The 27,728-nt window shown below is 51.0% G+C and overlaps 1 protein-coding gene across 1 annotated transcript; it reads right to left on the bottom strand.

Annotated features, from left to right (window-relative positions):
* Positions 1-2,843: 2,843 nt before the first annotated feature.
* Positions 2,844-27,410, bottom strand: ALG9 (ALG9 alpha-1,2-mannosyltransferase). The gene is made up of 15 exons (XM_066639383.1): positions 27,273-27,410; positions 25,854-25,992; positions 24,979-25,113; positions 24,640-24,710; positions 23,060-23,148; positions 21,665-21,800; positions 20,387-20,474; positions 19,685-19,790; positions 16,220-16,342; positions 10,952-11,106; positions 9,583-9,712; positions 8,504-8,651; positions 7,774-7,903; positions 6,893-7,023; positions 2,844-3,737 (listed from the first exon to the last, which is right to left on the bottom strand). Exons 1-15 carry the CDS (start codon positions 27,395-27,397, stop codon positions 3,614-3,616), a joined length of 1,830 nt encoding a protein of 609 aa, XP_066495480.1. The 5' UTR covers positions 27,398-27,410; the 3' UTR covers positions 2,844-3,613.
* Positions 27,411-27,728: the final 318 nt, after the last annotated feature.

Below are 27,728 nucleotides of genomic sequence, written 5' to 3' on the forward strand. Positions count from 1 at the left end.
GACGCAACTGCCTCTGTTTACTGAAAGAGCTGGTCCGTGAAAGAGCCTGCTGCCCTCTCCTCCCCGGCTGCCTTGTGCAGAGGTAGCCTAAGGTCAGCCTCCCTCTGTTGGGCTACTAGGTTGGAGCTGCGGGAAGGTTAACACACACGGTGGGCTGGCAGAGCTCCAAGTGCTGTACTCTCATGGGGGAGGGGGCTGTTCCTAGCCCCTGCAAGCCCATCTTCCCTGCAGCCTGTGGACCATTTGGCAATCAGCAAATCTATCTTCATCAGATTAATTAGTCTTCAAGAAATCATAAGGCGGCTGCTGGATCAGACCCCAGTGCCCAGCATGCTGCTTCTCAAAGTGGCTACCCAGAAGCATGGCTCGAGTATCACTTCCCAGCACTACTGCCTCTGACCATGCAGGGCTGCCCGCCTCATCCATTGGTCTAGTCCCCTTTCAAAGGCACCTGAACCACTGGTAGCAAATCAGTCACCAAACCCCAGTGACACCCTCTTCCACTACTGCAGTTACAGGGCAGTCTTGAACTTGATGTGTGCAGGGCTTGCTTTTCATCATTTTTCTCTCTCGTCCACTCCTGCGCCCAACATGCATCACTGGTTGCAACACCAGACCCCACAGTGTTGCCAGAGGATACAGGCTCTTGGGCCTAATTTGCTCTCTTGTTTTTTTTCATCTGCAGTGCTGAGTTTGAATCAAGAAACGCCAAGTAAATGTGATGCTCTATCAGACAACCAGTGGTTTCATCCCACGGGAAGGCTAAATACTTGCCTGGCTGAGAGGGTCTGACACTAAACAGGCTGGTGCCAGGCTAATAGAGACCCTAAGAAGATAGTAGGGGGAAAGCAGGGCAAGAGAGCCTTCACTAGCCTGCAGGGACAAGCTTCTCCTTCAGTCGTAACTCCTCTTAAGCCATTTCTGCCCAACGCTGCATATACATAACAGGGACCAAATACCACCTGGGCCAGACAAAAATGGGTTAAGAAGAGTTTGCCCTGCATGCCAGAACCACCCCTGCAAACAGGACACAGGAGAAGCTTCATCCAGTCAAGCCTTCAATATTTGCTCTTGCAAGCAAGCTGTTAGCAAGTTGTTTCTTGCTGCCCGGAGCTTGCTTTGACGGGTGGCTCCTCTTGCTAGAACACTGCCCCAGAATCTGTCTGCCTCCCCACCCGCTTGCTTGTTAAGCTATTGCTCAGTTGCTTAATTATTTCAGTAGCAGTCCACTAATAATGGAATAATTATTCCATTACTTCTCAATTATTCCAGGGAGCATGCTACTTAACTTGGAACATGAAGATGTCATTTTGTGTACAAGGTATGAGATAGTTAGGAACTGGCATCATTTTGCACCAGAAACCCCTCTGTATGAAGTTCTGTAGGCCCAGGACCAAAGGAGACTACCTCTCTGGGCCAGCATGAGCCTAGCAGGCAGTACAGACAAGATAACTGGAGAGGGTAGATGCTGCAGAAAGCATCTGGAACCTGCTCAGACTGGAACACTAGTGCTGCTCCACCTCAACGTCTCTGCCACAAGCAACTTACAAACCAACCTTCAGCATAGTAGCTACAATCAAAGGAAGAACAGAGGTGAGGTACACAGGATAAGAAGATATGTATTTTCATTCCTTGTACTGATATTGAGGCTCCAAGGCAGTAATGTGATGCATGCCGGGCTCTGTCTCTCTGCCTATGTAGTCATGGGCTGGAGCTCGCACTAGGAATCCAGCACCATTGCTTCATGTGCTCAAGGGAACAGAGGAGAGTTCTTGGCTGCCAGCTGTGAGGCTGTGCGCACCTGTCCTCAACGGTACTCCAGCTGTCCTCATTGCAGCCTTTGGGAGGGTCCCGAGTCATCTAATTTTCCTTGCTGGAATTAGCAAGTAGAACAGGCTGTTGGGGTAATTGCTTGGTGTGAAGGAAGGCACTGCTGCAGAAGCAGGCCTGGGCAGGGGAGGCGATTGTGGGAGAAGATCTCCTCAACCCTGCTGGTGCCAGTTCTCTATGCCCCGTATAGTGGATCGTAACCTTGACTAGGTTCTGCCCTGGGTGGAAAGTTAGCAGAAGCACAGTAGTGGCTGCAGCCTTGTTCCTAAGCAGCAAAGATCCTGTTTTCTGTGTTGATGTCAACAGGCCCCCAGTGAAGAGCTGTGGCAAAATATAACTGATATTTTTAAGCAAATCTCATCTGAGGAAGCAGTTTCCTAATCTAATAATAGGCCCAGAGCTTGCTGGTGGTGTGAGTCATGCTGCGTTGCATAAACCAGCAGAATGACAAAAGCACAGGGGTCGCGACGACAGGGACTTGCAGAACACCCGCAAGGCACAGGCACAGGTGGCCACATGACCTGAGCATGCAGGAGATGTGGGGAGGGAAGTATACCACCAACTAAAACTGGTCTGGCAGCAGATTCTAGTTTGAAACCCTGCTGGGCCAGAGCTGGCTTTGGAGCCATCCTGAAGCAGTGAAAGGCAGGGAGCCCTTCTTTTCCAGCTCCAAAATGCTCTTTTCCTTGAGCAAAGAGCATTGCAAAGCCTGGGCTTGAATCAAGCCTGCATTCCATAGGCCTGCCAGGCAGCCTTTGCGGTTGCCAGGATGTGACCAAGCTGAACTCTACAGATGACAAACTGCCAGGAACAGACCGACTTTTCTCACAGGGACTCCCCTTCCCCACCCCCAGGCCCAAGAACATCCCCTCCTGTTCCTGCTGTGGCAACGCAGCAGCCCCATTCATCACCAGAGCACAGCCTGGCACTGGGGAGGAACACAAGCCAGACCCCTTCCTCCTTCTCCACCTCAAGTTGTGCCTGGTTTTTAATCAGCACTAAAGACGCTGCTGCACAGCACAGACACAGCTCTATTTCATAGCACAGGAGGGGCCTCTTCACATTGCGGTGAACATTAACACATTACACAAAGTCCGATGTTTCCACAAAAAAACAGAATGTGGAGAGGGTAAAAAAAAAAAACAAAGGCAAACTTCCGAGAACCTGTATTTCAGCAGTGTCTGATCAGACAATGGAGGCTTTTTTACAAAAAGAAAAACTCCACTGGCACAACAGTCACGTTCCATTCCATTATGGAATCAAGTCATCACTTGCGGAAGTGCAGGTTATTCCTGCTGAGTCGAGAGAGGGCCACTGTCAAGGTAGACCCACCAGTTTCTGCATCCCTGCAGACAAGGCTTGCTTCTCTTCAGAAGGCCTCAGGAAAAAAAAAACGGGAAAGGGAAGAGCCTCCTTGCAGGGCAGAGAGGAGGGTATGTGATGGAGGTGAACTGCCGAGAGACCCCACAAGCACTAGAGGTGCAGCCAAGCCACAGCTGGAACTTGCTAGAACTTCCCGTCGATCGACAACGAGAGAAGGCTCTGCTGCGATGCTCCTGGCAGCATCTTCAGCAAAAGCCCAGAATCCCAAACACAGGCAGGTCCTCTCTCCTTCCCATCTTGCGGAATAGCCAGTCAAAACAGGAAGCCTGCACAAGAGCTCTTTTCCTCACCACCCTCTATGCTGCACTTCTGAAAAGGGGGGTGGGCAGGTGGGGTTCACAACCTGAAGTGTGTTGCTGGCGCCTCCCAGGCAAGGCTCTTTGGGGACCCAGAAGAGGCTTTATCCCCCCATTTTCTTCCTGGCTGGCTTCATGCGCCGTGGCTTCAGGATGGTGTAGTTCACGTATGTGACATGCTGGTCGGATAAGAAGGGGAGGTAGAAGGCCCGGAACAACTTGGAAGACCTGGAAAAGCAACAGGGGTGTTTTGTAGAGTGCTGCCAGGGAGCCCAGCCTACTTTTGGACATTTGCAGTCCACTTCCTGGCTGCGGAACCCGAGCAAAGCTGCTTGCAGAATCAAATCACCTGAAAGCATCTTAAGAGAGTTTAAAAGCACTTAAATGACAACAACGTTAGCTCAACCGTACAGGCCACATGAGGAGACCTGGGGTGGGGAGGGGGGATCATGAGCCCATCAACAGGGCACTTCAATGCAAGGCAGCAAAGGGTTGTAAATAGCCTTGGGTGGGGTGGGGGAGCTCTTCAAAGGCAGGCTACAAAGGTCTGGACAAAAGGTAAGCGGCATACAATAGCACGCAAGCAGACATTACTGTTTGGTAGCTGAACTGGCAGTTTCATCCCATGGGGGGTAATTCTCAAAGCGGCAAGCATTTTCCAGGTCTTCTTTGAGCCCAAAGGCAGCCATGCTCCAGCTCTAAACCCCTTGGTTTACTCCAAAAGCAAACCTTTCTGAGTACAGAAGCATGCCTTTGATTTCAAATGGGGAGGGGGAAAGAGCCCCCTCCTGCTCCAAAGCCCTGGGCTGCGTTGCTCACTGGAGAATTCAACGACTGGCATCCAACTGACTAAGAAAGAGCAGAGGGAGCAGGGCAAATGGGGGGAGCCCCTCAGGAGGAGGAGGACCCCCAGGTGTTCCATCTCAGCAGGGAGCCCTAATCCACCCTGCCCCTTCCTCAGCCAGAACTGGAGCACTGAGCCAAGGCAGAATTAAATGGTCCCGGACAAAGCTGCTGCTTGAGTAGCATAATTAGTCTGTGGCTCCAAGTGCTGCTCTCTAATTCAATTAGCTGCACCATTTATCAGAGCCAAGTGAGAGTCACAGCGGCTCTTGCTGACGTCAATGGGGGACTCTGCGTCCCAGAAGCCTCTGCTGCAGCAAGCATGAGTCGAGCAACCAGGTCATTAGCTTCCCAGAGAATCGGAGAAGCAGCTGCAGGAAGAAGACAGCCTGGGCAGGGGTGTGTGTTCTCCCCCCCCCCCCCACATACACACACAAGTACCAGTGCAATTTCACAGCTCTCTACCCCCTGGCAGTGCAATTCATTCCCTCCAACAACTGAGTGACAAGAAGAAACCCCAAAACATGATTCAAAACCCAGGTTTGAAAACGCACACACCATCCACTTCAAGAACAAGCCACTGCTCCCCAGAGGACGGCGTGCAGCCCTGCCGCTCAGAGGGCCACCAATGGACAGATGCGCTGGGAGCGTGCAAGGCAGCCTGAGCGGCAACAGCCAGTCTGGTGATTTCATGATTAACAGGGTGCCAGGAGACTGCAGGGGGGTCAGAGGTGTAGGCTGTAAGCAGGTATCACCCCCCTCTGAGGATTTAGAAGTGAGGCAGCTGGCTGTGCCACAGTGGAAGTCAGCCTGGCCGAGAGAGGGGGCAGCCAACCTGAGATTTTTGGGTTCACTTGTGAGCGGCCAATGACCTCCCCCAATTTGCCATCTCCTCCATCCATACTCTGAAAATAGCCAATAGCTATTAACAGTTCCAGTTCTCTCCACACCCCACACACCCCGCCTTTTTGCAAGCCCTATGTTTGGATCAGTGGAACAGCTGCCAAAACCCAGAGGCTGCCAAACTTCAGCATGTCCCACAGCTCTCTCTCGCTCTCTCTCCATCTGAACTTGGAGCACAGAAAACAGCAGCCAGCTGGTTCTGCTGTGGGCAAGACAATAGCCAGCTCTCCGCCAGGAACAGGCTCTTGTAAAAGAAAGGGATGCAAGTATGGGGGAGAAGAAGAAGGAAGCAGAAGGTCTCATTATGTTTGCTGGTCTGGGAGCATTTAAGGACAAGAATTAATACCAGGGCCACTTTTCAGCGGCACACCTTGCCCCTCGCAGATGGATGGAAAGCTGAAGGCAAGAATTCTGCTGAGCATGTGAAGAGTGCTGCTCCCACTAAGGAAGAACAACTAGGAAATCTAGAACTAGGGAAGGATTGTCCCAAGGGGGGGGTTGAACCTCTTGCCCCTCCCTTTTCAGAAAGGAAAGCACTGAACATCTCCACCTAGCTTTTACAAATGCCTGCTCAAAGGCCACTCCAGGTGAAAAACCAACAGCCGTTGCCCAGGTCAGAAAGTCAAAATGCTGCTCGCAGGCCACAGACAAAATGCCACATATTCCCACAGTCTCTGATGTCTTTGGCTGGTGGCACTGCTAGCTGGATGTGGCCTCAGCAGACACTACCTGTTTTGCTGCCAGCATGGTCAGGTCGCCCTCACCCCACCTCCCTGCAGCCGACAACTGAGCTCCCCAGGCAAGCTGGTAACCTAATCACACCTCTCCCACTGCTGTGCTCCTCGGGGAAATTCTCACAGCGCCTGCTTCCCATCCACCCACTCATCGGGCTCTTTTCATAAAAGGTAACAATTCTTGATCACGCTCTTCCTTTTTTAATCAAGAGAGAAGCGTGGGGAGTTCCGGGGAAGCCAGGCAGGCAGGCGGTGAACACACCCCTGGCGAGACAGACAGGCTGCTGCCAACCTTGGAGGGAAAAGGAAATGGGCTGCACCGGGGGGGGAGGGGGAGGCTCTCAGAACCACCCTCCACCTTGCCCACTCCAGACTGCTCAGAATCAGCAGATATCTCCAGAAAAGAGGCATCTCTGACTCACAGCAGAGCTGCAACCAGCAGAATCATTGCTAAGCAATGGGGGGGGGGGGGAGAGTGTGACATTCAGAAGCGAGGGAAGATGATTCAACTTCCTAACCTCACTCCCTATTCATGTTTGTAGCCACCTACAAACTGGGGAGGAGTTGGGGGGGGGGGAGGTAGGTTCCTTCTTGACCTGAAAACCCAACTGAGACATGACTCAGAACCTGCACCAAGTTTTTCCCCAAAAAGAACTTGTCAGGATAGTGTCAGCCCCCACCCCACCCCCAGCAGAAATATGGTACCATCCAAGAGGCAACACAAGCTCAGGCATGCAAGGACCTGCCCATGGTAGCCATTTCAAGGAGGTCCTTCTCAGGTGCCAAAGGGCAGGCTTCTCCTCCCAGGGAATGCAGGGTCCCTCTGCGAGTCTTGCAGAGACCCCTCAGCCCCATCATCCTCTCCACCGGCTCCCTTTCCCTCCAAATGCCTCCGTCTCCTACCTTGAGCTGTCCAGGAAAGGCTTGTAGGCGACGCTGAACCACCCGTCTTTGTTTGCAGCGTATCTCGGCTCCCGCGGAGCTTCTGTTGCCGTGTCCAAGTCCACAAGGTAATGACATTTGGAAATGTCGAACTGCAGAGGGAGAGAGAAGGGGTAGTTTGGAGCAGGTTCTCTCCCTGACGGGGTTGCAGGGTGCAGCATCTGGGTTCTTGCTTTGCAGGCACAGGGCAACCTCAGGTGCATCGCCCAATACAAGAGAAACTCTTGGGGCTCTTTTGTACATTTCCACAATCTTTCACATACTCTCTTTTCAGACCCACACACAGTAACATGCAAGAGACCCCACAGACTGGGCTCCAATGGAACCAATTTCCAGGCCTGGATTTAGTGTTAGAGTACTTGTTTCACCTGATCAATGCCGTTGGGCTAAGATAAATTCTGAATGGTTAAAGCAGACAGCTGGCCTGGTCTTATACGTAGAGATCTAGGTTCAAATCATTACACGGCCGTGTCACTTACAGGGTCAAGCTCTCCTACTTCTCAGGGTGGCTGCAAGAATAAAAGGGGAACCAAACAGGGATGCATGGCACCCACATGTGGCCCCCATGAGCCGCTTGTGTCAGTTTCACTAGCCTCCTCTCTAAAGGGCTCTTCTCCTCCCCTCATCTGCATCCCAGAGCAACTTGGTGATGGAGGCTGCATTTGTTAGACACATGAGCAAGAGTCAAGGCACTTATCATACAGAACCACCATCATTTCCAAGGAAATTTTCTAACCAGCCACAGTCACCACAGTCCCTGTAAAGACCCGCAAAAGAATCGTTCCAGCTTTGAGGGATGTGTGCATCGCCCCCAGGGAGTCCAAGAGAGAGGAGCTGCTTACATATCTGGAGGGCTCTTCTCGGTTTTGGTCATTCATGTCTGTCGGAATGATGCGTGTGGCCTTTGGCCCCTTGGCAAACGGTTTTGGCAACTGGCCCCTGAATTCTGACGGAATGAACTGAAGCTGCCAACTGCAGGAGGCAGAGGAGAGAGAAAAATGGGCATTGAAACTTTGGGGGCCTTGAGTGCTTGTGACGTGAAATCAGATACAAGGCAGCAATCCAGCAAGGCAAGGGATTTCCTTACACTGTAAAGAGGCAGCCTTAATGGGCAACTGGGGGTCCATTTCTGAATCAGTAAATATCCCACATATTAAAAGCTCTTTATAGCACTCAACTCTGGGTGCCTCTCCCATATATCAGAAGGTAGCAAATGCAACAACAGGTAAATGAAACACTTTAGCAGCAACCGGTAAGAGAACATGTACAAAGTAAGAGAACAAAAGCACCACTTTTAGGGAGAGGGCTAAGGAACAGGCTACTGTTGGCCCTTTAAATGTACATTTCACCCATATAGGCAACTGAAAGCTCGCCAGCAAGTCTCCTTCTGAAGCTGTCTGTTACAGGAAGGGCAGAGCCCACCCAGACGAACTCCCTGCGGCAGCACATTTTCACAGACTTCAGAACATTCAGATCCCCCAAATGGCACTGTGCCAAGCCTTTACCCCATGGCAGGTGCAATACCTGCAGCTTCACAGAACAGACATCTTTGCATTTGAACAAAAACCTCACTTGTCTGGCAGGAGGAAGCTGCTGGGAAAGCGATGCCACTCCTTCCCAACACACACATGAACCTGCCTCCCCTCAGGAACCAGGTGGATGGTTGGATCAGTGGCAATTCTATGGAATTCTGGGTACAGGTCAAGTGGTCCATGGTAACCTGCAAAGGAAGGCACACAGTCAGTGTGACGTAGTGGAGAGTGTGTTGCATGACACTTGGGGAAGGCTGGCTCCAAATCTTCATTCAATCCTGAAGCTAATTTTGTGCTGTGGTTGGGATCTGCCACTATTTCTCAGCTTCCTTTTGCTCATGGAGTTGCTGTGAAGATAAAGGCAGGGATGTGCACTGCTTGGAGCGGGAGGGTTAGAAACCCACGCCTGAGGAGCCAGCACAAGTTCCCCTGAGCACATCCTAGCGCATCGAATTCCATAAGAACAGCCTCCTGCCCTCTTCTAGGAGAGACAGTTGGGTCCTGTTGAAGCAGAACTGGGTCCCGTTGAAGTAGAACCAAGCTCAGGGCACCCCAAAACATGATACAAGATTTGCACCTCTTACATCAAGTTCCTGCAGGTACAGAGAGAGAGTGTTTTGCTAAATGGTCTATTATTTCCACTGGCTATCCAAACATGGAGTTCAGCACACATCTCGGCTTTTTGTACATTTTTGGTCCACAGTTGCAACTCGGTGCAAAGCTGACTAGCACCCAGGAGACCACTGGAGGGGATAAAGATACCTTGGGCATCCCACTGTTGGACGGAAAGCTGGGAAAAACTGGTTTTAAAATAAAATACGATTGGCCCTCCATGCCAACAGGGTCAGCACCTGTGGATTTGACTCAACGCAGGTGCCAAGCCTATGTCTGGAGGGTCTCAAGGACCTCCCAGGTGGGACCAGAAGTCTGGGAGGTCCTTGAGGCCCTTTCGCGGACCCCAATATCTGCAAAAATTGGCATCCATGGGGGGGGGAGAATCATGGAATGCATCTCCTGCATGTATCAAGGGCCCACTGTAAATGGGGGAGGGGAAAACAGCCTGAAGCATGTTGAGATCAGCCCAATCAAAAGGAGGGCAGCAACATCTCCAACACCAACCTCTGAACAGAGCCACCGAGCGCGACAAGGACAGCAGCCCAAAGACAGAGATGGTCCCCAGCGCCAGCCAGTTGGAAGAGACTGTGTAGTGCTCCAGACGATACCGTTGAAACAGGAAGTGGTAACATTTCTGGAAGGGGGGGAGGACACAGAAAAGCAACAGTAAGTCTCTCTTTTAGACTCATACCAAGGGAGACTTGAAGCCTCTGGAGGCAGCGGATGTAATCTCGGAAGCCGCCTCTCCTGATTGCTCCACACACGACGCTATTCCTAGAGCGATTCAGGGAACATGCACGCAGTCATGTGTGGCAACAGAAAAAGTCAGACAAGTTGCTTTGCCAGCGCTGGGCATATTTGGAAGGCACAGCAGCTTCCAGACACATGTAATTGTGGCAAGACAAAAACCAAACCAATCTTCAAATGGGGTGGTGCATGTTCCTCATTCCCACAATGCCCACATTAGTAAAGAATCATGTGCGAGGGACTCCCAAGAAATCTTGAGGTATAGCCACTTGACTGCAATAAGTCATCGGCTGAGGGCCTTGCCGCCTCATTGGTTTTGTCTGAAGCCACATGAAATCCCAAGCGGGAAGATATGTGGCAGGTTTTGAAAAATGCACTTGAACATCACTGGAGGCTGACTGTGCTTCCTTTCCTTGGTGCCAGCAGCTCATCTTCACCCAAAAGCCACATACAGTTTCACACGAACTTTGTGGCACTCCCAGGTCAGCACTGTAGTGCACAGCTGAGACCACAGGAAGGAAGGGGGAGAAAAAGATGCACAGCGCACCTGGCAGGAGTGGTTACAACAAGGGTGAGAGTTGTTAAAAGGGGCTGGGCAAAAAACACCCCCCAGGGTATTTTTCTGCAGCTCTGCCTGGCACGAGGAGGAAACTGCTGGTCTCTCCAGACCCCCCTCCCCTTCCTGCTTGCTGAAATTAGCCACTAGGACTGCAACACAGCTACTGTTCACGTAGCTCAGTCCAGCTAACACTCAAAGAAAAAACACACTGTCTGGCCAAATAAGCCATGCACCAAAGAAAGCCAAAAAAGCCAGGCTGCACATCAGAGGGATGGTGGGACTTCTCAGTGCAAGCGCTTGTCTAGAATCTGGCGCTTAGCACAAATGGTTGCAAATAACATTTGTTTTCATCAAAATGTTTCTAGTTCTCATTGATTATGCACAGGCCAGTGAAAGGCTCAGGTCCAGAACTGGGGCACCAAAGTCGTAGGAAAAAAGAGGCGCCTGCACACCCAGTGTGGATGTGCTCTTTCCGTGGGTGCAGAGATCGCATGAATAATGTGTATGGATATACACCCACACACCACCCCCCACACACCCTGCATTTCATGCCCCTATGAAACACACCTGAAGGGCAGAAAGCCCCACAGCTCCACAGAGACAAATGAGGGGATAGATGGGATACAGGAACCTCTCTTCTTTGTGAGGTTGGCTGAAGAAGATCAGGATCCAGATGTACATGGGAGACAGCGTCAGCCAGTACGGGCGGCCCAGATTCTGAACTGGAAGAAACAAAGGGTGGAGTGAGGCAGGGTGCAGGAGGAGACAAGCTCAAGGACGGCCAGCATTTGTGTGTGGACCCCAGTGGGCATCCACCTAGGAATGCTTCTCCTCTGTGTTTGTTTGGGGTGACTGTCTGTAGGGCTGTTGGCAGGGGAGCCTGGCACAGGTTTAATGGATGGAGGCTGTGCACGATGAAGAACAGGTTGCTGGGACAATCCATAAGGGAAGGAAGTCACTTTGCTTGCTGTCACCTGGATCCAGCCCAGGTGGCTGGGAACTTCCCAGGAGTAGGGGTCTCCTCTGGGGTAGAGACCTCCTCGAGAGTAAAACCAGAGTGCGCGCAGGACTGGGGTCCAGCACCGAGCACCTACCCAGGAGAGGGAATGAGGGCCCGCTGGGAACACCTGGCAGGCACGTGGGCCGGAAGGGTGGGGCCAGCCCAAGAGGGAAAAGGCCTCATAAGGAGCCTGGAAGGGAAGGAGAGAGGGGGCTCCTCTCCAGAGGGGAGCAAGGCCCATGGACAACTAGAGGGCAAACAGCCTCCCAGTCTAGGGGCAAGGCTGGAGACCCCCCAGAGGCAGGGGACGGGGGTCCACCCTGACCAGAGGAAGTTGGAGGGAAAGCCTCCCTGGCCCAGGGCCCTCTTGGACCCCGCGAGCGACCTCTGGAGAAACAGGACCGTGGAAAGGGGGGATTGAAGCGGACCACAATCAGTGGGGACCAGCTGGCTGGGGAACCAGCCCAGAGCCAGCAGGGGCCCTCCCAAGGTCAGACAACCTGACCCAGGCCAGCAGGGGGGTATTCCCCAAGAGCCCAGACCTAGGGCCACAGGAACCAGAACTGAAGGCTTGTACGGAGAACCTCCAGGGACGGGAGGGGCCGGTTCCAGGGACCATTCAGCGCCGACGGCACCAGTCAGCATAATGCATGTAAGGCTGTGAAGAAACAGCCCTGATGAATGTAAAGCGACTGACCCTATTAAACCGGCTGTACCAAACATCTGCACCTGCCTCCCGTCTGTTAGCGCGCCGCCGACTGTCGTCCAAGGACCGGGTAAGCCCCTCGCGCTCACCTACCTCCCCAGGGAAGGGTCCACCGCCCGCCATGGACGTGACACTTGCGCACTTCCCAGAGGCACCTGGCTATGAGATACGTGACCTGGTTCAGTCAGGCATCTCTCTGCTTTCTTCTCTTTAGGCCTAACCCGACCTACATAATGGTCTTATGTGGACTTGGAGTTCCTTGCAAACAGGGGCTTTTCCTGTTCCTGTCAAGAAATCTCCGAACACATGGAACTTCAGGTGCACACTGGAGCTCAGTGGGTGCTGCAAGGCCATTGGATTTCTTGCAAAAACGTAATTTATTGGCCTGAATCCTCTTCAAGTTCCATAAAGAGCCTCGTAGTAGAAAACACACACACACACACACACACACACACACACTACAATACCGTGAGCCCTTGGTACCTGTGGGGGATCCATTCCAGGACCCCCTGCAGATACCGAAACCCACAGATGCTGGAGTCCACAGGAGGGCAGAGTTGCAATGTCACTCACTCATCTTGGGGCTGCAGTGGGCACTCCTGAGGCTGTACCAGGCCCACAGCGTACTCCATGGGCCTCCCCACCTCCTCAGAACTCTTCAATACAACCGGAAGCCACTTCCTGTTTGTTCGAGGACACAGCTTCCGGCGTTCCCACTCCATGGGTCTTCCCCAGTCTCCCAGGCATGACCAGAATTGGCTTCCAGCACAGACCCAGCATCTGCAGACAGTAGAATCTGCAGGTGCTGGGCTTGCAGATATCGAGGGCCCACTGTACTCTTCGGGCAGGCCAGTCCCCAACAACGTGTTAGATAAGCTCATCCAAAAGAAAATATCTCTGCAGAGCTTTTAAGATACTGGAGACAACAAGGCTTGTTTTGGGATAGGAATTTCCAAAACCTGTACTGCTTTACAACCGAAACAGCAGCCTGTGAGCCAAGTGCTCTCAAGCACAGATCTCTTGGGAATAAAAAGAAACGCTCCCTTCTCTTCACACGCCCCCATCCCAAATCAAGCAGGAAGTCATTTTCATTTGAAAATAACAGCAATTACTCAGGCTGCGGAGGCCACTCAATGCATGTCAAAAGTGAACTGCCCCCAAATGGGAAAGCTTGAGTGTTAAAACAAATCAAGATCGTGCAGCATTTCACAGACCCCTGAGAACAAGGCGTGCCGATCAAAGGGATGCCTGCTGCCACCCGGGTACATGATCTGCTAAGCAGAAAAGGCATTAAAAGGTGGTCAACTCTTTCTTGATGGAGGGGACGTTGCCATGTGCTTTGAAACAGGCGGTGGTTCGCCCCCTCCTGACGAGGCCCTCCCTGGATTCCACTGTGTTAGACAACTACTGGCCAGTCTCCAACAGCCCGTTTCTGGGCAAGGTAATTGAGTGGGTGGTGGCGTCCCAACTCCAGAGGGTCTTGGATGAAGCGGATTATCTGGATCCTCTTCAATCTGGTTTCAGGCCGGGCTTTGGGACGGAAACTGCCTTGGTGGATGAGCTACACCGGGGGCTGGACAGGGGGAGTGCGTCCCTGCTGGTCCTGCTGGACCTCTCGGCGGCTTTCGATACCATCGACCATAGTATCCTTCTGGGCCGATTGGCTGAGTTGGGAGCTGGAGGCACTGTTTTGCGGTGGTTCCGCTCCTACTTGGAGGGTAGGTCCCAGATGGTGGTGCTGGGGGATGCCTGTTCGACACCCTGGCCCTTGAGGTGCGGGGTGCCGCAGGGTTCAATTCTGTCCCCCATGCTATTTAATATCTACATGAAACCGCTGGGAGAGGTCAACCGGAGGTTTGGAGTGGGGTCCCATCAATATGCCGATGACACCCAGCTCTATCTCTCCTTTCCTCCAGACTCCAGGGTGCCGGTTGAGGGCCTGGAGCGCTGTCTGGAGGCAGTGAGGATCTGGATGGGGGCTAACAAGCTGAAATTAAATCCAGATAAGACAGAGGCTCTCCTGGTTCAGAAATCCTCGATGCAGGTGCTGGACTATCGGCTTGCGCTGAATGGGGTTGCACTCCCCCTGAAGGAGCAGGTCCGCAGCTTGGGGGTCCACCTGGACTCGCAGCTGCTCCTGGATTCCCAGGTGGCGGCTGTGGCTAGGGGGGCCTTCGCTCAGCTTCGGCTGGTGCGCCAGCTGCGGCCGTACTTGGATCGTGCAGACCTGGCCACGGTGATCCATGCCATGGTGACATCGAGGTTAGATTATTGTAATGCGCTCTATGTGGGGCTGCCCTTGAAGACAGTTCGGAAACTGCACTTGGTGCAGAATGCGGCGGCCCGTGTAGTTACTGGAGGTAGGCGGTTCGACTGTCAGTCCGCTTCTCCGGCAGCTGCATCGGCTGCCCATTCGTTTCCGGGCCCAATTCAAGGTGCTGGTTTTGGCCTTTAAAGCCCTATATGCTCTGGGTCAGGATATCTTAGAGATCGCCTACTCCCGTACAATCTGGATTGTCCTCTTAGGACGGGCCTTCTCAGTAGTGGCACCAACGCTATGGAACTTCCTTCCCCTTGACTTAAGAATGGCTCCCTCTCTTGAGACTTTTTTGGCGAAGCCTGAAGACCCTTCTGTTTAAACAAGCCTTCTGAGTTCTCAGCCTTTTTAACATCTTTTCAACATCTTTTAATATTTTTTACAGGCCTGATTCTTTTATGATTTGCTGCTCTATGCTCTTTTTACCTGACTATTTTTTATCTGACTGGTGTTTTTATGATATGTGTTAATATGTTTTTATTTGTTTTAAACTATGTTTTTAATCTGTTTTAACCTGTTGTAAGTTGCCTTGAGTCCCTTCAGGGAGAAAAGCGGGGTAAAAATAAAGTTGTTGTTGTTATTGTTTGTTATTGTTATTTTAAAAAAGGATGACTGCCGCCACCTCTGGCCCTGGGCTCCACTGGCAAAAAAAAAGGGCATGCCATGCTCAGGCAGAACACATGGGTCTTGCTGCACTCTAGTGGATGAACCTGGAGGTGCAGGCTACTCTTTATTCAACTGGGGAGGGCAAAAGACCACCATTGGTCAATTTCTGGAGGACCACCCAATACCTGCTAGTGACTGGATCCTGCAAGGGACGGGGAACTAGACTGGGCCTTCGCTGGATGCAGCACAGCCTTCCCTGTTTCCTTGAGAAACTGCAGAGGCTCAGGAGCACCAAACAAGGATTTGTTCTGCCCCCATTATAAGAATTTCAGCATTCTTACTTTGCAAAATGTAACACACACACACACACACACACACACAGAGAGAGAGAGAGAGCGAGCGAGCTCTGTAGGGATTCTAGCCAAACCGCTAGCAAACCCATGCGAGGCAGAAGCCGCCACCGCACCTCTCAGTGGCCATCCTGAAGACTCATGCACAGATCTTCTATTCTCTCTTTCTAAAAAAGCAGTACCACACAAGAGAGGAACCTGCACATCTCCCCTGGGGCACAGCTAGTTCCGGCTTTGCATTTTGTAGTCAGGGCTGGCTGAGTGCAAGCTAGCAAGGAAATGGATCGTTAAAAAAAAAAATTCAAATAAATACTCCTGAGAAGCCAAAGCACTGCAGGATTTAGGTGCGAGGGGGAGGCAAGGGGGGATTGCTTGCTGGCTTTCCAACATTCTCACAGGAGGGGAAAGCCAGGAGGCCACTGAGAGGTGGGTTGCAGGGGTGAGGCAGACTGCTTATTGATCTCTCAAACCTGCACCTGATTCTTCTGTCACTCTCCACAGGTGTCTGTGGGGGCTCAGGGCCCTTTCCCCACTGACAGGTCGTACTTGGACAACCCCCCACTCAGGCTTCACCAGAAGTTCTAATGCTCATCTTGCATTCATAAAAGAGAAACTGACTACTTGAAGAAAAAGAGTTAGCGCTCAGCTTCCCAACATACCACATTCTGCACCAGTTTCCTTCGCTTCCACGCCTGTTCTAGGTGTCCTCTGAATGCACACAGCATTCAAGAACCTTGGAGACAGATTTGACCATTCTGGTAACTGTGGCTGTGTTTGTGAACAGGCTGGGGGGTGGCCTTTGCCTCCAACTGAATGTGCTCCTTTTTGTCCTCCTCCCCAAACATGCAGCGCTCACCGTGAAACTTCTGTAGGAGACTTTCCATGAGGAAGGTCAACGGCAAGGCCAGGAGTGCCAAGGCGAAAGCCACATTGAAGTTCAAGAAGCCATTGACAAAGTAGAACGACCAGGGCTCTGTGCCTGCAAGGGAACAAAAAAGAAGAGGAAAGGATACAAAAATATTTGGTGAATGTCTCTTCCACACGGGCTGCTGAAGAAGAGCCGACAATGTCCCCATACAGAGCTAGGATGTGCTTCTCCAAACCTAGAAGCAGGGGCCGTAACAAAGGAAACGGTCTCCAGGGCAAAAGCAAAAAGTAGAGTCCATCAACTGTGCAGGACCAGCAAGTCTTTGAGAAACTTTTCAGATAGGCCTTTTTAAAAAAAAAAAATGTAAAGCACTTAAGATTTCTTTTAAGTGCTCACATCAAAACATACAGCGTGGCAGACAGAAACTCTCATCAGAGAGCCAGGTTTGGCTTTCACACCTCCCGATTGTATACTAGCAGCAAACCCAGGTTTGTCACTGTGCAATATGTGTAATGACCCTTAGATGTAACATCCACCACCTCAATTATAGTCACTGGAGAGAGGTGGAGTTTCCCAGCACTGACCACCTTCTGCCAGTCTTGCCCCAGTCACTCCTGTTTGAACTAGGGGTGGTGGGATGATGGAAGAGAGGCCTGGCCTGGGCACCTGCTCCCAACCCTGCATGAGATGAGGAGTGTGTCCACAACCACCAAACAGCAAGCCCTGGTCAAGGGGCCTGGTGCAGAAGGTACAATGTTCACAGGGTTCTGAGCAGCTCCCCACCCCCACCATGGCATGGTAACTGACATGGTTATTCCTGCTGTTACATAACTGCAGCTTTTCCTCCCCCTTAATTTTTTCAGCTAAGACATTTTCCCAATTTAGCAAGCTTGGCAGGCGTGCAGGATGTTCTAGAGATTAGAATACTTCTGGGGTAGCGCTGCATTGCGTATGCGCTGCTATAAAAGGCCCAAGAGGAACAAAAGTGCTCGCGTCTCCGCCCCATTTTGGAAAGATGTACCCAACAGCTGGTGACACACAGCTCTGAACAGTTGACACCTTCTTGAAAATCCAACACACACACACACACACACACACACACACACACCAGGCTCTTCCTACAGGTTGGACTCTAGGACACTGAAAGGCTTCCAGCCATAAGGAGGAGGTGCTGAATCCAGGGAAGGCATGAGAGTTCTTTGATCCTTCCCAAACTAGCATGAGCAATGGGGGGTTGGGGGTTGGTAGAGCAGGTTGCATCCTCCAACACAGAGCAGGAGTTACCGAACTATTAATGCATAGATATAGATGCATTTAGAAACATTTTACATTTAAACATTCTCAAGGGGGTTTATAATTTTAATAACACACTTCATTTACAGTCACAAAAACATTCCAGCAAATAAACTCAGCAGCTAAAATTGAAATCTTTACGAGGCCCAGGAGAACAAAAAAATTCAGCCAATGGTGAAAAGACCAAAGCTTTGGCAAGTCTCTTTAGGAAGACAGTCGCACAAACAGGGAGACACCGCAGAAGAGGCCCTCCTGCCAGGCCCAGCCCTCTGCATCTCAAACAGTGCAAGGATTTGGAGAAGTGCCCACAAAGAGCATCTTAGCACACTGGCAGATTTTGCTGTGAGAGCATGTTTAGAACATTTGTTTCACAACCATCAGCAGCCCTCTTTTGCTCTGTGCTTAGTCTCTTCACAGCCATGAGGACTAGAACCTTGCCTTTGAAAAAACACACCCGATTCCATGCTTGAGTAGAGACAGGGGACATGAGCCCAGAGCAACCTATTTCAAGGCCCGAAATAAAAGCGCCCTGTCTTTGAGAGCAAGACACTGAACTGACGTGGCTTTCTGCACTTTCCCAGCCAGACAGCACTAGAGACAGCACTCTCATCAGCAGGACACTGTTACGTAAGTGTCATTCTGAATAAGACACTTCAGAATTCACTGGTCCCTGGAGGACATGATGAGCGAGCTCATGCACATAGTGTGGAAAGGTCAGGCTGAATGCAGTGGCAGAGGGAAGAGGCTCCGAGGTCTGGCAGCAATGCATTTAGATGGAATTACAAAGATGCGGGAACCACAGAAAGAAAAAGATCAAGCTCCTCAGGAAGCCAACAGCCTTCCATGCATCAGTGCCTTCTACTGAGGGCCTGGGAGACCTCTGACCGAGAACTGAGAGAGCTGCTGTCAGTTCAGTATGACTATTACTGAGCTAGATACATCCATGGTCCGACTCAGTGGATGCCCAGTTCACTGTCATCTGAAGCGCAGCTTACGTGACTGTTCACAAGCCCTGGACAGCTCAGGCTTTCAAGCTCCCCCTCCTCTCCTCTGCATGCCAGAGAATGACGACCAAAGTTTCCACTGTCACTGTTGACTAAACTGAAGTTTTCCCATCATACGTGAACTTGGAAGGGTGCGTTCACTCTCATACTACTGCATTTGCAAACCAGAATATCACATTAAAAAGTGACAGTGGAAGCCTCCGCACTCATCCTCGCTTGCACAGAGAAGGAACATGCAAGCCCCAGATTGAACTGGGCTCATTCTCAAGCCATTGTCATTTAGACCAGGGGTGCCCAAACCCCGGCCCTAGGGCCACTTGCGGCCCTCAAGGCCTCTCTATGCGGCCCTCAGGGAGCCCCTAGTCTCCAATGAGCCTCTGGCCCTCCGGAGATTTGTTGGAGCCCACACTGGCCCGACGCAACTGCTCTCAGCGTGAGGGCAACTGTTTGGCGTCTCGAGTGAGCTGTGGGATGGGGGCTCCCTCCACTGCTTGCTGTTTCACATCTGTGATGCAGCAGCAGCAGCAAAGGAAAGGCCAGCCTTGCTTTGTGCAAGGCCTTTTATAGGCCTTGAGCTATTGCAAGACCTTCATTCATTCATATAAGTTCATCTTTAATATATTCATTTATGTAAATTTATTCAAATTTGAAATGTATTAATTCGGCCCCCAACACGGTGTCAGAGAGATGATGTGGCCCTCCTGCCAAAAACTTTGGACACCCCTGATTTAGACAATCAATAGATTCAGCACGGCAAGCCCTCCGAGGCCAAGAAGTACCATCAAAGCAGCCATCATTTCTTAGAGAGCAGACATCCAGTGGTCAGGCACACTGATTTGCTTACCAGCCTACCATGTACAAAAGACAGCCTCATTTGGCTACCAACACATCCACATAATATAGGGAACGGGGGGAGCAGCCAATGGTTGAGGCACTTCTGGTTGCGGGAAGCCAAATGATAACAGGATGCAGTCCGGTAAGCCATGCTGCCTTGCTTCTCCTTGGATGCAGCCAGGTGGACTAGCCCTGTGACTAACCAGCACCAGGAAATCCCAGAGATCTGCTCTGGGACCCCTCACAGAGTGCAACTGCTTGAGGCAGCCATGTTGAACGTGTTAGCCCTCCCACACCCAACATGTGCTGCAGGCGAACTCACCATAAAGATCTGGTCCATGCGGTGTGAAGACGTTATACAAGATGATGTTGAGAGGAGCAATCACCAGTTTCCCATAGTGGTAACTGTCAACCGCCACGAGGGGCACCTTCAACAAGAAGTGCATCATTGTCCAGCGGTTCGCTCACTTGGCCCCCCCTCCCGAGCCACGGTTGGCAGATTTCTGTACTCAAGAAATGGGCCTCAACCTCATCACTGCCCACTTTCTCTACAGAAAGTATAATTTTAGAACTGGGGATAATATTCTTAGGTGGTCCCAACCACAAGTTGAAGAAGGGCATTACAGTATTCGTAATCCATGGACCAATTTTATTTTCAATCCCTTTCCTAAACAATCCTGAACATGCAGTTCTCCTTTTTCACTACTCCTGTAGACTGGTTTATACTTTTTAATGGAGGTATCCTGCACAAACTACCCCAAGAACTCTTTCCTAGTCAGTTAACACTATACATCATTTCCACCCCATCTATTTTGTTGTCGTCCCCCTTCCCACCAATCATTGTCTCTTGGCTAGGCTCCCTGCCACTCCCACCTCCCCATCACCGCAGAACACAGCCCACCTTGACCCTCCTTGCTGTAAGGTTTCTTCAAAGCTTTCACAGAGGCAGTGAACTGCAGCAGACTAAGGACAACAGAAGGAAAAGCCAAGGAAATATGCCACATGACCAGTTCCAGAAACTCACCAAGAACACTATCAAGGCCACAAGACACCACTTCAGGAAGCTCTTCCACTTTCTCTTCAGGAACAGAAAGTCAAAGGCAATGGGAAGTCTAGCAAAAGAGACAAGATGGAGATGTTTCCAATCCAGTACTTTCGGATGACTCTCCCCTTCTCAACCAAGCAGCAGCTACAATTCAAATCCTTGCTGGAGTGGTTGCTCTTGGGGGGGAAAAGAACTCTCCCTGACCCCTCCCTAAGCCACCTGCAGACTGTTGCCCAAGCCAGCCCACCTTTTGTCATCTCCCCTCATGCAAGGCTCTTTAAAGCATTCACTTCCTTTTTAGAACAGGACAAACAGCAGGAAATGACAGTTAGGGATTGTAGAGAATAGTTGTACCTGGAACATCTCTACCTCATCTTTTTTTGGAGTGTAGATGGGCAGGAAATATTACTGCTAGAAGTACTTAAGGAGTTGCTCCATGGGCACCAAGCAATCTTCAAGACATAACCTGCCCTTCCAGTATTTCATGTTCACTCTCAGCATTATGCTAATCTGGCGATGGTGTGAAAAATTCTAGTTGCAGTATTGCATAAGCCCACCCAGCTTCACCCTAACCACTGATGGCTCCCTTTTACTGCATTGCCACTGCACTGTCACACAGGTTTCAAACTGTAGACCACCATGTCAGGAAAAAGTCGTCTGTGCACGTCGCTTTCTGTTCCATGCTGCAACCTCTTATCTTTATTTGTTATGTATTTATATATTCCTCCCTTTCCCATGTTGGAGCACATGCCCAAGGCAGCTCATGCTGGGCAGCCGTTTCTACCGTCTGTTGCCCCAGCAGGCTCTGTGCCCCAACTTCCGGGTGGAAGTGGCTGCCTGGTGCGAGTTTCTGAGAAGATCAGCTAGAAAGATAAGAAGCTACAGTGTAGAATGGAAAGCGTGGCAGCAGGACGGCTTTTTCCTTACGCGGGATCCAGCCCACGGACCATGGTTTGGTGGCTACTGCTCTAACACACTGTTTCTCAACCCACAGTATGCAGGTGGTCCATGAGACCCTGAGAAGTGGTCTGTACAGTCTCAGGGGGAAAAAAAAGATCCCCTTTGATCACTACCAGCATGGGCCACCAGAAAGAGTGAACAACAAATTGCCCGCAGTGGCAACCGAAGCAGCAACCAACAAGTTTTCTATATAAAGAATATTTAATAAATCTCCAATTGTTACAAATTTTACTTTTGGTGGTCAGGCAAGTGGACGCGGGTTGCATATGGTCCATGATGACTCCAATGTTTGCTTACCCAAGGGCCGCACTGAACGGCCAGCCCACAATAGCTCCGGCAGCCACGCCCAATACCGCCAGGGAGACCTTGTCCATGTACCACCCCGTCATGGCTATCACTGTGCAGTACATGCAGAAGCTGCTGGGGAGGAAGGCTGAAAGCAAGAGAAGCCACAGAGTCAAGATCTGCGAGCCAAGTGGGAAAGCATTCACACAAGCTTCCTGATCACACCAGCTGGCAACATGCCAGATCAAGTCTCCTTGGGGGGTGAAGGAGATTCTCTCAGCACAAGCCCCAAGGCAGACAAGGGAGGGAGGGGGGCAGAAGGGGTTCAGCATATCCCTTAGAATTTGTCACGCAGAAAAGGTCTTTTTCAGTACCCCCTGCCATTTGGTGGGCTGCCCTCCTTCACCACTTTCCTTCCATCGCAGAATTCAGGGTGGCAGTGTGGGGGATCCCTGGCACTGGCCAGGCCTAGACCTGCTTTGCTTCCGAAAGGTGCCTGGATCAGTGCCCACAGACCACTGGAAGTGTTTTGGTCGGGGAAGACCTACACCAGATCCCCACGTTTTGTCTTAAGACTCAGGGGACAAGGCAGGAACTGGTTACAACTACATCTCAGAACAGTGATTTTTCAGCATTTTTCTTCTCAAGGCACACTGGCCTCTATGATCATAGCATCCTGTGATGTCACGTCCAGGAGACTCTTTCAGGTTCTGCTGCTCTGTTTCTAGTGCAACTGTCTGTAGTAACAAATAGTCTGTCCTTCCTCCACCAGCAGAGGGACAGACAATTCATTACTACAGATAGTTGCCCTAAAGGCAGAGCCACAGAACCTGGAAGAGCTTTTCAGCAATTTCTCAACTGCTGTGCTCCAAACTCTTGCAGCACACTGGTTGAAATTAAGATTTGTGCTAATTTCCCCTCTTCCTCCTCTCCTCAAACAGTGGAGACCCTCACAGTTAGAATGTAGGTGGCTTTCACACTGTGTAGAAACTAAATTCAATAGTCACTCTCATGCTATTGCCAGTTATTTCTGCAGAATCATGTTGCCCTGAAATCCAAACAGAATATTTTGACTGTGTCCCAGACAGTCAATTCAGAATCCTGGAAGTCTCCAGATTTGTGTATGTGTGTGTTAGTTTCTAGCCCTCATTGCGGTAAAGCAAAGGTTGCATTAACCGAATCTCTGAAAGTAACTACAGAGAGCTGGAGAGGACAGGCAAAATTCATTCAGGTAGCAGGTGCAATTTCTGTCCCTCAAACAACTTCCTGCCAGTTCCTACTGGCCCCTGCACCTCCTGCCTCCTCATAGTCTGAGACCATCATCCCTACCAAATGTGCACACCACTTTACTCAAACTTTCAATGTCAAATTGGTCCCAATCTTCAACCCATTCACATCTTAACTTACCAGCTGCTGAGCAGAACATCCCAGTACCCAGCACCAAGAAAGCCAACATGAGACGGCTCACGTGCAGCCCAAATTTCTTGCACACTGCCCTGGGAAAGCAGAGGAAAGAGTCAGAAGGTGACGCAGTTCCAGCACACTGAGAAATCAACGGCTTACACCAGGGGTGCCCAAACCCTGGCCCTGGGGCCACATGCAGCCCTCGAGGCTTCTCAATGCGGCCCTTAGGGAGCCCCCAGTCTCCAACGAGCCTCTGGCCCTCCAGAGATTTGTTGGAGCCCGCACTGGCCCAACGCAACTGCTCTCAGCGTAAGAGCGACTGTTTGACCTCTTTCATGAGCTGTGGGATGAGGGCTTCCTCCACTGCTTGCTGTTTCACATTTGTGATGCAGTAGCAGCAGCAAAGGAAAGGCCAGCCTTGCTTTGTGCAAGGCCTTTTATAGGCCTTGAACTATTGCAAGACCTTCATTCATTCATATAAGTTGCATCTCTAATAAATTCATTTATGTAAATTTATTCAAATTTTAAATGTAAATTAATTCTTCCCCCCCCCCCCGGGCCCCAACAGTGTCAGAGAGATGATGTGGCCCTCCAGCCAAAAACTATGGACACCCCTGGCCTACACCACTGAAGGCAATATAAACAGGTCGGTGGCCTATCTAGGATGAGGCAGCTTCATTCCAAGCTTGGTCAGAGATCAGATACAGAGCCCGTCAAGGTTCTACATTCAATTTGTGGCATCTCCAGTTAAAAGAGGATTGGGGAACAGGGATTGGAAAGAACTTAGAGACTATATGTCTCTAAGAATGTCCAGATTTAGCACAGGGAAGCTTTATGTTACATACCTCAGGGCCAATCTTATCCAACCTTCCAGCACTGATGCAGCCATGCCAATGAGATGTGTGCTGCATTCTGCTGTTGGGGGAGGGCAGTCATGGAGGCTTCCTCAAGGTAAGGGAATGTTTGTTCCCTTACCACAGGGGTCCACTGCAGCTGCATCAGTGCTGGAAAATTGGATAAGATTTGGACCTCAGTCTTCAAACTGATGGCATGACAGGAAGCAAGAGTGGCTAATAAGAACTGCTTCCTCTAGCTTCCTCTACCTTGACATTTCAGCTATAAACACATCAATGTGGGTGGCACCATATCACCATGTTCCTGTGGCTATCAAGCCACAGGAACTTCTCCCATTGCTACAGCTTTAGCCCTATTCCATCAACACTGCTCCCTTGCCCCTCTTTTGTTCCCAAGGTCTCCTAGCCCTGTTATTGCCGAGTCCGGTGAGCCTCGAGCTGTGCAGCGCATTCTGGTGATGAGGCCGGCTCAGTCAACAGCTGGTTTTATACCCTCAAAACTGCTCCAACTCTTAGGATTTTTAACTGAATCAGATCCTGGACTGGTGTCTTGCAAAATAAAGTATTCATTTAGCAGGTATAGACCACTAATTCATAGATGTCAACTTGCCCCCTTTTTTTCCCATGACACAGATCCGGTGAATTAAGAAATGCTTTCGCCACAACATCACCTGTATCAATAGCCACATTATTCACTTTGGTAGAAGGGGAAGCATGTTCCATACTTACTTATAGAAGTAAAGTTCACAGACACAGCTCAGGAAAGCCAAAAGACAGCGCAAGAAATAGAAGATAAGAACCTGTGGGGGGGAAGATCACTGTTATAGAGGTGTTTCCGGTGAGTAAGATAGGATTACACCCTAAGTCTTACTGAACGCAGTGAGCTTACTTATGAGTAAAATAACTCTGTTTTCAAACAACTCTAGTTACCATGCTTTCAGAAATAGAGTCAAACCTGTTTCTCCCCACGTCCTGGTGAAATAGTCAGTCTCAGCATGTAAAGATTTAGGCTAAACTATTGTTTAGATTTATAAGCGTGAAGCAGCCTCAGGCTGGCAAGGAACAAACCTTGTTTGTCTGCAGAACTCTGGCATGGAACAAGGCTGGTAAGGCATGGAGCCACAGATATGCGTAGGAACGGATGGCATAGGTTGGTGAATATTCCCATGTCTGGAAACCTTTACCGTAAACGAGGTAGTGCATCTATAGAACCCAACGGGAAAATGAAAGTCAGGTGGCAGCCTGGATAGTACACATAAGAACATAAGAACAGCCCCACTGGATCAGGCCATAGGCCCATCTAGTCCAGCTTCCTGTATCTCACAGCGACCCACCAAATGCCCCAGGGAGCACATCAGATAACAAGGGACCTGCAAGGCTTCCTGGGAATTGTAGTTAAGAACATAAGAACAGCCCCACTGGATCAGGCCAGAGGCCCATCTAGTCCAGCTTCCTGTATCTCACAGCGGCCCACCAAATGCCCCAGGGAGCACACCAGATAACAAGAGACCTCATCCTGGTGCCCTCCCCTGCATCTGGCATTCTGACATAACCCATTTCTAAAATCAGGAGGTTCCGCATACACATCATGGCTTGTACCCCATAATGGATTTTTCCTCCAGAAACTTGTCCAATCCCTTTTTAAAGGCATCTAGGCTAGGCTACACACAGGGCAGTGAACATGTAATGCTGAGTGTGAGGCCAGTTGTGGGCAAAGTCTCATGCAGAAGATTGCTGGGTCTGCGATGGCCATCTTGGCCATTAGGAAATAAGTCTCTGCAAACATGTGCTTGCTTCACGCAATCCCCAAGACCACAACTGGAACAACTGGTTCTTGGTATCCTATGACTTTTCAGTCCAGCAGTAATAAAGCAGCTGGGTGGAGACCCTTGCCCATTCTCACCCCAGAAAGAGATTTCAACATAAGCAAGGAAGGCACTCACAGGTTCCCAGTAATTAAATGTTTCATCACAGTCTGAGATGTTGCTCAGCAGTGCAGCACAGAACCGGGCTGAGATCAGACAGTTGAATGCAGTCGATCCTTCAGGGGCCCAGACGTGTCCTGCCTTGCTCCCAGGCAGCCTGGCCAGGAGTTAAAAGAAACAGGCATTAGCCCAGTCAGACAATGATATAAGGTAGTGGTGGGGGGGTTAGATAGAAGGGACAAGGAATCACAGGCTAACAGAAAACAAGGGTACTTGAGAAACCAAGCTGGAGGGAAAATGGAACAAGTAACACAGAGTTACTGTGATCCCAAGCCTATGCATGTCTACTCAGAAGTAAGTCCCATCATGGTCAATGAGGCTTATGCCCAGGTAAGCGTGGATAGGATTGCAGCCTGTATCTATTTTATAACTTTGTAAAGCCTGCCTTGGCTGGTGCCGGTGCCTTATATCAGCACTATTCAACCTGTGGGTCGGGACCCCAATGGGGCTGCGACAACCTTTCACAGCCACTGGGTTGAAAAGGTAAAGATAAGTAAGAACATAAGAGCCCTGCTGGATCAGGTCAAAGACCCATTTAACCCAGCGTCCTGCATCTCACAGTGGTCCATCAGATGCCTCAGGAAGCACACAAGACAACAAGAGACCTGCACCCTGGGGCCCTCCCTTGCATCTGGCCTTCTGAGCTGCCTACTTTTAAAACCAGAAGACTGCTTGTAGCCTGTGATGGCCTTTTCCCCTCAATCTGTCCAATTTCCTTTTAAGTCATTTCAGTTCAATGTTTCATATATGCAACAGGGATCAAATGCGAGTTGTGCAGAAACGGGTTAAAGGCGCCTAGGCCTTCAGGTGCCATCACCACATCCTGTGGCAAGGAGTTCTACCAACTAATGACACGCTGGGTAAAGAAACATTTTCTTTTATCTATTCTAACTCTCCCAACACTCAGTTTCACTGGATGTCCCCTGGTTCAGGAGGGAGGGGTAAATATATCTTGCACAGGAAGTCAGGAAAAAAAAACTCAGGATAAATCAGATAATTTTTCAAAAAACTTCATTTTTTTTAAGATCAGGCCTCACTATTTGAAGATAGCAGAGAAACTCCACTTGAAAGGGGGCTGCCCCTCCTGCCCAAGCTCCCCTATTCCTGGAGGGCCCCTTCCCTTAGCCCCCCTCAGTTCTGGAAAGCCCCCCTCATTAGCCCTCCCGTTCCTAGAGGACCCCCCTCCTTTGGCCCCCCATTGCTAGAGGGCCCCCTCAACCCTTAGCCCCCCAACTAATCGAGGGCCCCCCACAGCTCCCCAACTAATCGAGGGGCTCCTCAGCCCCCCATTCCTAGAGGGCAGCCCCCCCAACTCCTGGAGGGCCCCTCCCTTAACCGGACGAGCCCCCGCCCCCTGGCCCGGCCCCTGCCACCTACTCGGCTTTGGCCTCGTCAGCGGCCGGCGGGGGGGGCACCGCCTCCCGCTGCCGGGCAACGGCGGCGGCAGCAGCCTCCCCGCCCGCACCCCCTCGAGGCCGCTGCCGGGCCCCTCTGGCCGCCATGCCGAGTGCGGGCAGAAGTCCGGCCTCGCCAGCGCGCTCCTCCCCTTCAGTCACGGGCGGGCGGCGCCTGGGCTGAGTCCGCGGCTGCCATGATGGGTGAGGGCAAGAGGCGGGCGCGCATGCGCAGTGTCTGCCGGGCTGCACGGGCGGCAGCAGCAGCATCCCTGGCCAGCCGGGCTGTACCAACGCACCCTGCGGGGGGGGAGTCACCTTGCAGTGCTCAATAGCCACCCGCACTAGAATGGAAGGCACAGTTCTGGGTTCCATAAACAGGCGCACGAGGGGGAGGGCAGAGGCTTCCTCTGGAGCAAATGCAACGCAAAAGGCCTGC

The sequence above is a fragment of the Tiliqua scincoides genome, chromosome 11, assembly GCF_035046505.1.
Source record: "Tiliqua scincoides isolate rTilSci1 chromosome 11, rTilSci1.hap2, whole genome shotgun sequence".
NCBI classification, from domain to species: Eukaryota; Metazoa; Chordata; class Lepidosauria; order Squamata; family Scincidae; genus Tiliqua; species Tiliqua scincoides.